This window comes from Ziziphus jujuba, chromosome 5 (genome assembly GCF_031755915.1).
Source record: "Ziziphus jujuba cultivar Dongzao chromosome 5, ASM3175591v1".
NCBI classification, from domain to species: Eukaryota; Viridiplantae; Streptophyta; class Magnoliopsida; order Rosales; family Rhamnaceae; genus Ziziphus; species Ziziphus jujuba.
In genome coordinates this window covers 1,594,213-1,607,507 of record NC_083383.1, presented here as the reverse complement: position 1 = coordinate 1,607,507, position 13,295 = coordinate 1,594,213, and the positions used below count along the sequence as shown (strand labels likewise).

The 13,295-nt window shown below is 35.8% G+C and overlaps 4 protein-coding genes across 5 annotated transcripts; 1 reads left to right on the top strand and 3 right to left on the bottom strand.

Moving 5' to 3' along the window:
* Nucleotides 1-973: 973 nt before the first annotated feature.
* Nucleotides 974-2,995, top strand: LOC107422549 (UPF0496 protein At1g20180). Its single transcript, XM_048476057.2, has 2 exons — nt 974-1,216; nt 1,566-2,995. Exons 1-2 carry the CDS (start codon nt 1,159-1,161, stop codon nt 2,651-2,653), a joined length of 1,146 nt encoding a protein of 381 aa, XP_048332014.1. The 5' UTR covers nt 974-1,158; the 3' UTR covers nt 2,654-2,995.
* A 1,024-nt stretch (nt 2,996-4,019) lies between these two features.
* Nucleotides 4,020-7,377, bottom strand: LOC107422509 (uncharacterized). Of its 2 annotated transcripts, none has more exons than XM_060816935.1 (6): nt 7,070-7,377; nt 6,897-6,945; nt 6,657-6,783; nt 6,415-6,485; nt 6,231-6,303; nt 4,020-4,654 (listed from the first exon to the last, which is right to left on the bottom strand). In XM_060816935.1, the coding sequence occupies exons 1-6, from the start codon at nt 7,254-7,256 to the stop codon at nt 4,637-4,639; spliced, it is 525 nt and encodes a 174-aa protein (XP_060672918.1). In that variant the 5' UTR covers nt 7,257-7,377; the 3' UTR covers nt 4,020-4,636. The 2 variants fall into 2 exon arrangements, with proteins under 2 accessions (XP_060672918.1, XP_015887459.1); XM_016031973.4 differs by having other exon boundaries at nt 4,020-4,658; nt 7,070-7,376.
* A 151-nt stretch (nt 7,378-7,528) lies between these two features.
* LOC107422560 (peroxidase 64) lies at nt 7,529-9,826 on the bottom strand. Its single transcript, XM_016032026.4, has 4 exons — nt 9,284-9,826; nt 8,956-9,144; nt 8,552-8,714; nt 7,529-8,452 (listed from the first exon to the last, which is right to left on the bottom strand). Exons 1-4 carry the CDS (start codon nt 9,491-9,493, stop codon nt 8,058-8,060), a joined length of 957 nt encoding a protein of 318 aa, XP_015887512.1. The 5' UTR covers nt 9,494-9,826; the 3' UTR covers nt 7,529-8,057.
* Nucleotides 9,827-10,802: 976 nt separating this feature from the next.
* On the bottom strand, nt 10,803-12,686 carry LOC107422842 (expansin-A11). Its single transcript, XM_016032355.4, has 3 exons — nt 12,235-12,686; nt 11,739-12,060; nt 10,803-11,638 (listed from the first exon to the last, which is right to left on the bottom strand). Exons 1-3 carry the CDS (start codon nt 12,374-12,376, stop codon nt 11,329-11,331), a joined length of 774 nt encoding a protein of 257 aa, XP_015887841.1. The 5' UTR covers nt 12,377-12,686; the 3' UTR covers nt 10,803-11,328.
* Between the last annotated feature and the right edge of the window lie 609 nt (nt 12,687-13,295).

The following is a 13,295-nucleotide window of genomic DNA, read 5'->3' as shown; positions in this document are numbered from 1 at the left end:
TATGAATTAGTTTTATTCTTTAAGTTATAAGTTATAAATTATAATTCTGTAAAAAACCAAAATACTTATCTTCTGGGAATTAAAAACGTGTATGATTATGTTTCTATTTTTATTTTCCCCCAGAAAAGGCGTGTAAACATATTTGACCACGTGCCTCTATTGTTTAAAACTTTTAATCGTCCGAATGGAACTCTTATCCACCAGATATGCGTAATAAATATTGGTTTGGACACAGTACATGCCTTAACTGATGACAGTGCATACCAATTAATACGAATTAGGTTCCTGAAGCTATAATTTATATACCAAACTTGTCATCATTGGCCCTCCAAACAAGAACTATACAAATTATGTGTTTATAATTCTTTCCTTGCATTTTTTATAATATATATGATATTCTCCATGCGATCCTATTGTAGCATGAACTGATTCAAACAATTCAAAATAAAAACGTGTGGAATTTCAGTCACTCTATAATACCTGGCTTTCATTAATTATCAACATATATAACCCTTTCTATCTTGGTCGATTTTACGTTTGAAAATTTTCAAATATCTCTGTACAGAAAGTTTGAAGAATAAGTAAATAAATACTTCTATCTATATATGCACTAAAAAAAGTGAAAAACAGATAGAAAAAAATAAAAACAAATAAAGAAGAAACGGAGGAAATCACTAGCAAGCTGCTTAAAGCTTTTTCCGGAAGCGCATGAGGAAATACTTGAGGAGGATTTCCAAGGAAGAGTATCAAAACCATCTATCTCCAGTGGATCTAGCAGAAAGATTTCAGCTTGTTTAGGAAGCATTAATTATTTAATTACACGTAGAGAAAGATAGAGAACCCACCGTGTGAAGGACGCTAACGTGTGACAAAAGCCAAAAACAAATTGAGGCGGTGCTAAGCATGCCAACTGGGTTTCTTCTACTTTTCTTCTAACTTCTCTCCCTCTCTCCCTGAATATTAATGAAATTTAAACCCCCCCCCCCCTCCCCACCTTCTCTCTCTCTCTCTCTCTCTCTATATATATATATATATATATCTACATATACCAATACATACCCTAATCTCATTTTTACTTAAACCGTTTTGTGAGAAAACCCTCAAGATATACATATATCAATCTCTGCCTAATTTTTATTTTTGGTTTCTTTTATCGACATGTCCAAGATGAAGAGGAACCTGTTGGCAAAGTTGAAATCCCCTTTTACAGCGGCAGGTGAGTTTCATATATATATATATATATATATGTTCTGAAGAAGGTTTTCCAATTATTTTTCAATGCAATCTTTTGTGTGGGTTTCAAAGATTAATTCAATTCAATATGTAGCTTAATTCTTAAGAACAAGCCCTTTTATGAAATCGTTGTTCGTTTTTGTTAGTTTAATTTTGGTCAATATACAATGCTTTTTTGTTATTAAGCTGGTTCGTTGAGTTTCACAATTTCAACACGAAAAAGAAAAAAGAACAAAAGCAAAAAAAAAAAAAAAAAAAAAAAAAAAAAAAGAAAGAAGAAAAAGAAAGTTTGGTTTTATAGGTTTTTGATGTTTGTTTTATGAACGCTGCAGGCAAATCACGCAAGGACCGTGTCAATAGCTTGTCTACCAAGTTAAGCGTCAACGAAGAATATTTGCAAGTTTTCAGAACAAAATCCTACATAGAAATGTGGGACAAGGTTCAGGGACAGATAGGAATAACAACTACAAGCAGCAGTAGCAGTAGAATTTCTCCATCGTCCTCTTTTCCATTCTATTTGGATCTGTCCGAATATTTGCTCGAACCGCGACAAGAAACCCTAAAGGAAATGATCAAGAGTTTAAATTTCCATCACCTTCTCATCGACTACTTTGGAGCCAGCTTACAGGCCTGCAATATATGCCAGTTACTCCTCAACAGCGTCCATCAAACACGGTCAGCTTATAAGAAGATCAAATTGGTGATAAAGATGAGCAAAAAGATGCATGGACATGTAGATTTCATCACCGAAGACAATTACCGACCAATATTCAGAGAGCTTAAATCATTTGCATTGCTGAAAAACCCGTTGTCGATCATAAGCGCGGTTCAATTCCATGATATTCATGATGACAATTTGGTTTTGCTCCATAGATTAACTTCAGCCAACAAAAAGATAAAGAGGAGAGCAAAGCTGAGAAGAATTTGCAAGAAAGTTGGAGGAGTTGGTCTGGTGGTATCACAGACTGCGCTCTTGATAGCCTTGCTAGTCTTTGCATTTCATAGTATTCTTGGGATGGCAGCGGCACCTGCGCTGATTGGCTGCTCATTGGCTCTACACAGGAAGAAGAAAATGGAGAGAGCGCAGGAATCGGCTGGCAAGAGATTGCATGAGGGGGTGGCTGGAGAGCAACTTGATGTTGCGGCAAGAGGGGTATTTATACTGATCAAAGATTTCGACACCATGAGCCGGATGGTTAGGAGATTACACAACGAGGTTGAGCACCGCAAGAATGTTTCCGAGATGTGCGTGAGAATTGGGAAATGTGAGTTATTGGATGAGGTTGTAAAGGAATTTGATGCCCAAGAGCGAAGCTTTTTGGAGCAATTAGAAGAGCTTGAAGAACATATTTACCTCTGCTTACTCACCATCAACAGATCCAGAGGACTCGTAATTCGAGAGATAATGGAAAACCAGTAATCATGAATCAAGATGAGGATGTGATCGTGCACATTGTTAATTTCATGGTGATATGAAATTGTGAAGCTTGAAATGATGTGGAAAACGATGGCCTGGTCACCATCCAATTGGACAGAAGATCAGTCGAGCTGTCCATATATTTGTGTATTATATCCAATATTCTACAGCTCCTCCAGTGATGCGCAAACGATCATATGTGGAAAGCTAGCAGCTGTACATAGTCCTAAGCTTTAATGATTTTATTTTTTATTTTTTTCAAGGGCGAAATTCGCTCCGGCAAAGCTTTTGAATTCCTTTGTTATATGTTGTATTAATTTTATTTTGTCCTGCAAATTTTTTCAAGTGACAGTATTCTTTACTTCTTGCAGGAAAATGTGTTTGTTAAATTTGTTTGATTTTGGCATGACTGCAACACCATGTCTTGGACCCCAACCTCAAAGTTACAATTATTTTTTTTTCTCTGCATGGAAAAAAATTGTTACAATATCCAGAGAGTAATTTAATATCATTTCTTGGTAAACCTTTCAAAGGATGGAGACCTGTCCTATGATCAATCCCTGTCACACCAATTAAATTCATAGATGTGGTTTAAAGCAAGATAGCTCTCATTAATCAGCAAAACTTCACAGTTCAAATTTTATGAATATTATTTTAGTCCGTTTACAGTGGAGTTGATCATTTAGCAACCCCCCACCCAAAAAAAAAAAAAAAAACTATATGTATATATATATATATATATATATATATATATAACTCGTGTTTAGAGTTTGGAATAAAGGAGAAAAAGGTTACATAATTTTTTTTTTTTAAAGATATTTTCCTTACTAAAAAACATAAAAAGTAATTATTTAGGAAAATGCCATAAATAGGATAGCAATTTTATTTCACTTTCCGTTCTTTATTTTTTATAGTGAAATCCAAATTTCAAACATAAAATTAAGATTGACACCCCAGAAAAAAAAAAAAAAAAAAATTGTTAGGATTCCTCATTACACTTCGATGACAAAGAATGAAGCTTGATTTTAGTCTCCGCTCACCTATTCCCTCAAACCACCAATTTTTGGTTTAGTACCTTACTGAGGGGCTTGCGGTGTTCATCTGGTCTTAACCGACTTGCCAAGTGTTTGGCAGTTAGAAAACAATAAAAGAAAAATCAACATAGAATTTGTGCAAAAGTGGGGGATCGAGAAGTATATTTGAGCAGAGAAGTTTCACAGCCAAATCCAGCATTTTCTAGAGGTCATTCTAAGTTATAACGGCACAACGTGCCAATTACAAAACATTGTTTAAGAGGCAAGAATCAAAATTCACTGTTCAGTAGAGATTGGTGCGGAGATAAACAGAGAAGACTAAGGAAAAAGGTGTATCAGGCAAATTGATCGGGTAGGATTTCGGCTATGAACTATGAATTACAGGTCCAAGTAAATCGAACACCATCCGACATTTCTTTAAATAGTAAAATCATTATTAACTCCCAGAAATATAAATCAAATTAAAAGAATACAAAACAAAAAAATTTAAAAAAAAAAATTTAAAAAAAAAAAAAAAAAAAAAGAAAAGAAAAGAAAAAAATCATGCATCCTTTTGCGAGACTTGAAACCATCAAGAGCATAAGGATCATCAAGCTTCAAGCTTTATCATGTTGGACAGCAAAGATGTTTCATTGAAAGATGCGTCCTACTAGGAGATACCCTTGCGCAGGAACTTCAACTTTTCCGCAGAATCAACTATCATAATATATAGTTCATTACCACTTACAAGTTGCAAGATCAACCAGGAACCAAACAATGGGAATCTAGAATGCATTGACAATGATAAGATGGCTTCAACTGTTTGATTTTTCTTCCAGGCACTTGAATGGAAGAACATTATCTGCAGACTTAATGCAGACTTAACACAAATCTCTAAGTTTCTTGTACTCCTCAAAACCCAGCAACGAAGCCTTGATCTTGAGCCAGTCTGCTGGTTTTGGCATGATAATGGCTACATATCCTTCTCTATCTGCCTGGAAAGAAGAACAAAGGGAGAAAAGGGGAATAAGTTTGAAAAAATGGAACTGATGGAAGCTACAAACAGTAGCAGCAACATGAAAAAAAAAAATCATCACTACTTTCCGATGGTGACAATGAAACAAGAGAATATGAGGATTCTTCAAGTGAAGGGGAATCTTATACCTAGATCTACCAGGAGAAACAAAAGTTTATTAAGCTCAAGCATGTTAACCTTTCTACATGCACACACACACACACACCCAAAAAAAAAAAAAAAAAAAAAAAACAACAACAACACACACACACACACACACAGAGAAACCGTGTCTAATGATTTCCGCTAAGTTTAATATCTTTTCTTTCTATCTAAAGTGTCTAATTTATGGCTAGCATGAAAAATTGATTAGAAATGCAAAGAACACACACACCCACACACACACAAAAACTCTGTCTAATAATTTCCGCCGAGTTAAATATCTTTTCTTTCTTATCTAAAGTGTCTAATTTATGGCTAGCATGAAAAATTGATTAACCTTTCTACATGCACACACACCCAAAAAAAAAAAAAAAAAAAAAAAAAAAAAAAAAAAAAAACAACAACAACACACACACACACACAGAAACCGTGTCTAATGATTTCCACTAAGTTTAATATCTTTTCTTTCTATCTAAAGTGTCTAATTTATGGCTAGCATGAAAAATTGATTAGAAATGCAAAGAACACACACACCCACACACACACAAAAACTCTGTCTAATAATTTCCGCCGAGTTAAATATCTTTTCTTTCTTATCTAAAGTGTCTAATTTATGGCTAGCATGAAAAATTGATTAACCTTTCTACATGCACACACACACACACACCCAAAAAAAAAAAAAAAAAAAAAAAAAAAAACAACAACAACAACACACACACACACAGAGAAACCGTGTCTAATGATTTCCACTAAGTTTAATATCTTTTCTTTCTATCTAAAGTGTCTAATTTATGGCTAGCATGAAAAATTGATTAGAAATGCAAAGAACACACACACCCACACACACAAAAACTCTGTCTAATAATTTCCGCCGAGTTAAATATCTTTTCTTTCTTATCTAAAGTGTCTAATTTATGGCTAGCATGAAAAATTGATTAGAAATGCAAAGAAGAAAATTATTTTGGTAACCATACTCATCGATAGCATGGAATATAACACAAAACATCATTTTCATACTAGTTCTAAGAACTGCATATTCTTAGATTAAACAACACTTGTCTAGCTGTTACTACTTTGGTCCTGTTAAGTTAGCCGAGCTCCTAAATTAACTGAGCAGCTACAATAAAAAACAATTTGGAAAACAACTAAGAATGTTTATGAAATTATCAATGAGATATTACATTGGAACTTAGATCAACTACTAAACAATTTTTACACAGAGAGAATAAAATAAAATTAAGAATAGCATAAAGCTACCTAAAAAGTCTGACATGTCACATCACAAGTGGTACCATAAACATACCAACATTATATGATTTTAAAAGTTAAGGTGATGTTTGGATGGAAAAATGTTGTCAGTGGTAGCATAAGGATATTAAGTGGATCTTACCGACGAATTAAGCAATTCTGGTTGTTTGATTAATTTGTCATTCACTTCCAAGAGCGAGCCTTTTACACAGCACCTGTCACAAGCCACCAACAACTTTCAGATTTATATGTGAAATCAAGTAGAAGCTAAAACAATCGAACACTGCAAAACAGAGAAGACAATTATGTAAAAAGTGGTTTTGCACCTTACAACATAAGAGGCATCATTAGTGGAAACCTTGCACAAAGCTGTATTGGATTCGAAGTGTTGTGCATTCTGCATAACAATATTTTTGACATCAAATAAACCACCCCTTATCCATATATCATAATAATTCAATGTCCTTTACAATTTTCTTTAATATGATAATTTTTGCTCAACTCACATTAATACTCTGAGATGGGTTTTAGAGAAAGAAAAAACAAAAAACAAGAAGGCTGAAGATACCTTCTTGCGCTTTCCAGAAACCTTAAGCTCACTTCGATCAGATTTTCCAACATTGAAATCAACGGCCGTGATACCTCCTTCGTCTTTGAAAGCCACATGCGCCGGAGCCAAACCGATCACACACAATCTTTTTATTTTTTTATTTTTTTAGACGACCGTGAATAAAGATCAATTAAACATCTTTAATAGAAAAAGGTAAATAAACAAGAATATTTGCGAGGAAAAGGATTGGGAATGTACCCATTGGGATGACGATAAACGTACTGATCGTGTCCTGGTTTCATAAAATCTGAAAATAATAAACAAAATTTATTAAATGTAAACATCGGGGCTTATGGTTTTAACAATTAATTTTTTTCAACTTAATTTCACTTTATAGTTTGAAATAAGAATGAGAAGATGCAGAACCTAACCTGGTGCAAAATAGGAGATGAAGTTGGATTCAACAGCGGAGGGAGGCGTAACAGGAAGCTCAGAAACATTAGGTAGGAGAAGCCTAAGTAGCTCTTCGTTTGGGTCTTGTTCTTGTTGTCCTTCGTGGGTTGAATCGCTTTGCTCTGTGTTTTCTGGGTTTTCAGTTTCATCGACAATATGTTCCATCTGAGAATCTAACGGAGATATTTCGGCCTAGCTTCGTACTTCGTACTTGTTCAAATACCAATTCTGAAATAGATTCTGAGTTCTAACTGTTCAACTGGTATAGCCACTTTTGGGCTCTGCCTGATGGGTAGCGCCGCAGACATTAACATCGTCACCGCTGCGTGCCTGCGCGTGCATGTCATATGGATTGGGCTCGTGGCTTGAAAAATGGGCCGGTCCCTTGTCCAACAAAATAGATTTTGGGTCAGATATGCTCTTCTTGTTTTCTTTTCCCTTTTTTTTTTTTTTTTTTGGATGAATTTTCTTCTTTTTTTTGGCAAAATTGATGAATTTTCTTCTTGTTATTTTATTTCTCGGAAGAAGATTAATTTCATTTAGTATTCTCGAAATGAACACCAAAAATAACTTTACATGATTATATGATTCCAAGACCAAAAGGATGGTTTATATGGTAAAGATAAATGTTTCTTGGTTTTTTTGTTTTTTTTTCATAGGTAAGAGATTTATAGTCAGAGGAGCCCCAAACTTTTAGAAGTCGTTGAACTCATTTTCCAATTGATAATCGACCAGACTTTAAAAAATCACGTACAATACATTAATTATGAATTCTTATACACGCTTGGACCTTAATACCCTCTCCAATTCATCCCAAAACAACATATTATGTATACTATATATATATATATATATATATATAACCATTGCACACGAACTCGTCCATTTGGATGTTTTATTCCCCCTCAAAAACTTTAAAGTGGAAGAAAAAAATAATTGGCAGAAACCAATACGTTCAAATAAAAATCATCTAACAACCTTACAATCCAGTCTAATTTCCTGACCACCGGTGATGCTACTCATCTTGATCATGGATTTGACAAATTGCTTCTCAAACACTCCCTTGGAGCTGGCGAATTTGGAAACCAAGGCCTTAGTTTTTGGAGTAGTAAGTAGAGCTTGGTCAGAAGAAAATATACTCGTCCCTTGGAGAAGCAGCTTAAAGTATGCATTATCAAAAGTAGTGGAAGTGGAATCCAGGGCCGACCCTGCATTTTTTACCTTGTTATGAGCCGGACAAACTCTGCGTAATCTGGCTGCAAATGTCGGGTTCAAGCTCGGGTCAACGTCCAGTCTGGCATTGAAGTTGTGGATTCTGTTCTGGAATGATGAGCAATGAGCAAATCCAAGGGTGTGACCTCCTACATATACATTTATAAAAGCATATATTATGGGGTCAATTAATCTATGGAAATAATAATATGTAGATATTTGTCGCAAGATAGTACATTAATTAATACCTGAGAGTGCCACTAGATCTTTTACTGAAAGGCCTCTCCGGGCAAAGTTTTGTTGTAGCTGAGAGATGTTGAAGGTGGGAGCTGGTAATTGTCTGGTCTCGCTGGCCTTTGATAATCTGCCATCTTTTCGTCCTTTTGGAACCTCCCACGTCGGACCTCCAGACTAATTATATTATACACATATGACGCCACAGAGTAAAGTTGTTTATATATGATATGAGATTGGATTTAATATATAATATTTAAATGGAAACAGTTAAAACAACTTCACCAAAATCTCTCCGTCAATGCTTCAAAAAAAATATATATATATATATATATATATATATATATATTATCAGCATCGATATTCGTAAAATAACATTATTATATATAAAACACTGATTAAAAGCCAAAATGCTAACCAGAGAAACTGCATCCCGGGCAGCGAGAGCTAAAATATCGGCACAGGATACGACTCCAGGACACAGAGCTTCCACAGCTTCCTTAGCATTGTCAATGACATAAAATGCATGCAAGGAAATGTTAGGAGGCCCATCTTTTTCGGCCGTGTTCTTTCCCTTTGATTCCAGCAGCACAGATGCATCACAGCCCTGCCAAATCCAAATTACAAATATTTTGATATAATTAGTATTGCCAACTAAATCACCAAACCATCTAATTTCATAAGCACTTGCAGGTTTAATTAGCAATTCAAGCATGCATAAAAGGAAATCAAAGGGGCTGGTATACTCTAATAAAGCAATCATGAAAGTGCATGCGAAGCAGGGCCGCAGGAACTGTTTTGTCATTGGAGATTGCTTTTTTTACAGCTTTAGTCACTGCGTACTCCAGCTGCGGACACGTTTCATCGTAGTAATTTAAACTCAATGCGTTTGAAGCAGCGGAAGAAATTGAAAGCATAAGGAGGGCAAAACTCAGTGTTGAAACTATGGTTGCCATGGTTGGGGCTTTCTAAATGTATAATATATCTCGAGCTGGCTTTGTATTGAAGTGAGAAACTTGAGGAGAGGGTTTAGAGGTATTTATAGCAGAGGCAGTCAGAGAAAAGATTAGGAGTCGTCATTTGAAAACATGGTGGTTAGCAAATTTGGTGATCAAGAACCCCGTTAGTGGAGTAGTGTTGTTGAATCATTATACAAGCTCCTCATACTAAGTTGTTATTTATTCTTCTTTCAAATGTGAGGTCTGCTAAAGCGATTCTTTCTCTCTCTTTTTTTTTTTTTTTTTTTTTTTTTCTTTTTTTCTTATATATAAAAAATAAAATAAAAAAATACTCTGTTTATCTTGCATTATTTTGGGAACCCAAACCATTCTCGTTGGCCCATGTGTCGCATTTGGTAGTTTGCCATACTTTAAAAGGAAGATCTGAAGAATCAAATGGTCCAATAAGAAACTTATATACCAACATAAAGTACATAGTGACACGGCAAAGCATAGCCGCAGGGAAGCCAGAGGAATTTTCCTAATTGGGTGTTTTTCTCGCTTTATTAGGACTGATTAGTAATAAATTATATAATTTTAACACGTTGACCCTACAAAATTTAGTTGGATAAAGTATGTTAGTTTGGTAGATAGGGTTGTACCAATAAAGGTATCTTTGCGTAATTTCAGCTTAGTTTGAAGAAAGTTCCCAATTCTATGGCTATTCGAAGGTCATTATCGACAGTTACAACCTGGGTAATTCAGATAACTAATTGTAAACTTCTCAGAACCTTTTTCCATTTTTTTTTTAAACCTAATTTTAATTTTTCTATCGGATCACAATTATTTCCAAATTTAAAATGTGGGTTGCAGGGCAACATTGGGCCAACGTCACTTTACATTTTTTTATTATTGTTATTTTTTTAATTTTAGGTGTTGATAGACTGTTTGAGAGCCTGAGAATTCCTTTAATGGAATAGGTTTGATTCTAACTACTATTGTGTCACCGGTACTCCCCTGTAACCACCCCATACTCTGCTATTTGCAATTCCAAATTCAATAGTGAAGGAACCAGTTTCAGGTGGACATGAGCCAACTATGACCCCTCTATATCAGAGCGTATACTGGCCTACAGAAAGGTTGGGCTACTCATGACTGCAAGAACTTCTGATTTGACCACATTTATAGAAGGGGCCCAGTTTTGATAAGGCTCTAAACATGCTAGACTAGCCCATGTTATGGGGATGGAAAGAACGTGGAGCCCCAAAAAAAAAAAAAAAAAGAAAAAAATTCTATATGGCTGAATAAAATATCAACAGGATTAAAAGAAGCTGAAATGCACAAAGCTTCACGCTACAAGATTTTCAGAGCACTTTTTAATTCCCAATTATGTAATTTGGAGTATTACAAGTAAGTTACATATTACAAGCATATAACAAAAGAAAAAGGGCCCAAAAAAAAAAAAAAAAAAGCATGTAACAAATTGTAAAAAAAGGTAAATATTTCTACATGGCGAAGCTGCACCTTCATGTGCTAGCGTCTTATTGCAAGTGCTATGACAAATACGACACAGTAGCAGGGGGAACATTCGTGGGTCAACCCTCGAAGTGCTCCTTTGCTTCAGAAAAATACCAAAAAATTAAACACTTTGTGGTAATATTAGTAGCAACAAGCCTTGAGTTCATGGGTTTTTCCACCCCACCTCAATTTACCAGCCAGAATTAAATTTCATAGACGGACGAAAAAGGAGCGGCGGGCTGCTTCAGAAAAATAACAAGCACGCCTCTGCCTATCCGGAACAAACCTCAATTCTCAAAACCCTTTGAACTCTAAAGCTGTGTTTTAGTTTCTAATTAATAGAATTGCACTCCGCTACTGAAGGTTTGGCCAAATTTCCAGTTTGAAGGAACGACGTTAATGAATTGCCGAACTTGGCCATCAGAGGTGGTGATCTTGAAGGATAAAGATTGACCATTCAGATACGAATTGGACTGCCAATTAGCTCCCCAGTTCCTTGACATGGCCATCCAACTGGTTTTTGAACCTTTAATAGACACGGATTGAATAGACCCAGCCCCTGCCACGTTGCTAATCATAACCAGCTCAAAGTAGTCCCTCCCGTTCACTGTGAATCGAACTCCACCATGCTTCTTGCATGGAACCCTGCAAAGGCAAAGCAATATATATATATATATTAGAAACATATATATGTATATTAATAGGACTCTGAACAAAATTGGGGGAAAAAGGAAAAATTAAGAACCTCTGGAAGAGAACGGGAATAATTCCACCCCTGTAAATGCCAATCTTCTCCCAAGCGGGCTGAGCCATGTCGAAATGCTGGAGGGGTGGGTTGCACCAGCCTCCATTGTTGTTCGGGAGAGCGTAGTTGGGAGGGCAAAAGTTGGTGGCCGTGACGGTGATAGAAGTTCCTTTTATGCACCATCTGGAATCCGTTTTGTAGTCGCACATGATCTTGTAGCACTGCCCACATGATGCCCCATTGTTGAACAATGCTGTACTTAGAGCCGCTGTCCGAGTTCCGTACCCTGTCGAATACAAGTTTCCGTACCCACAAGCCCCGCCTGCATTGCTCATTTATTAATTTTAATATATTAATTAACATCATTCAATATTTCTTTTTCTCTGAATTTGGATTTTGATTTCTCCAAATTATACAACCCCAAAAAATAAAATAAAAAATAAAAAACAAGAATTACAAAACCATGAGAGAAAAAAGAGATCTAATCATTACATACCCATTGTTCCCGAGGCATCACTTCCTCCGTAAAACGTAGCGTGGGCTTTAGTCCACCCAGATGGTGCAAATGCAGCTACTTGAATCGTGCAGATATTCAATATTCCAAACAACACTGCCGCTGCAAAAACTAGTTTCGCCATTTCTGCCGCGTACCCAAAACGGAAGCAGAGCAAATGAAGACAATGGAGGAGGGTCTTTTATTGTTTTATTTTTCTCGGGTCTGAGTGAGTGCTATTTCCAAGCACAAGCACCGCCTCTTTAAATAAGGTAGCAGGGTCACTAACGCAACAACGTCACATGTGCTCTCTGCAAGAACAGAGAACTAAAACAAATTCTTATTAAAAAATTGAATTATCTTTGCAAGTCTGAAGGATTCTTAGCCTCATTCAATTATTCCCACGTTCTCCTACTCTTCTCACCCACACCCACATGCTCTTCCCCAGCAGAAGAGCCGTGAATAAATCAAAATCCACAATCCCAATTGTTCATTTTTTTTATTTTTTTTTATTTTTTATTTTTTTAGTTATTTGTTTAAAGCTGTAGGTTGTTGCTATTCGAAGATTAAATCTCATATTCAATGGCTTCATGTTATGTGATGGAATATTTTGTTTGGATGAGTTAATACAATACCACATGGTTACTAGCCTGACCCATATGAAATTTCCTTTTTTTCTTTTTTTTTTTCTCTGCTAAACAGCTTGACCTTTTTTTTTTTTGGCTCGTTTGATAGTTGATACAAATGGCATTATTCCTCATGTGTCTTTCACATGACCCTTCTTCACATTAGATGGCAATGCCTTGTGATCTGCTGTTATAGGAGTTTGGATCTTCTATAAAACCACCCTATCTTCCCACCGTCAGCATCTTGATGCATAATTGTCAGTGCTATGGGGACCACCAGCCAATTATGGGCTGTGAAATCCACATATTTCCAAGTGTATTATTTACAAGCCACCGCTTGGGCATGGTTGCAAATTCTAACAATATCTTATATTCATTTCTTTAAGAGAATTTCCGCAAACGAATACGAATTTTGTCCATCATTTGGATCACCAATTT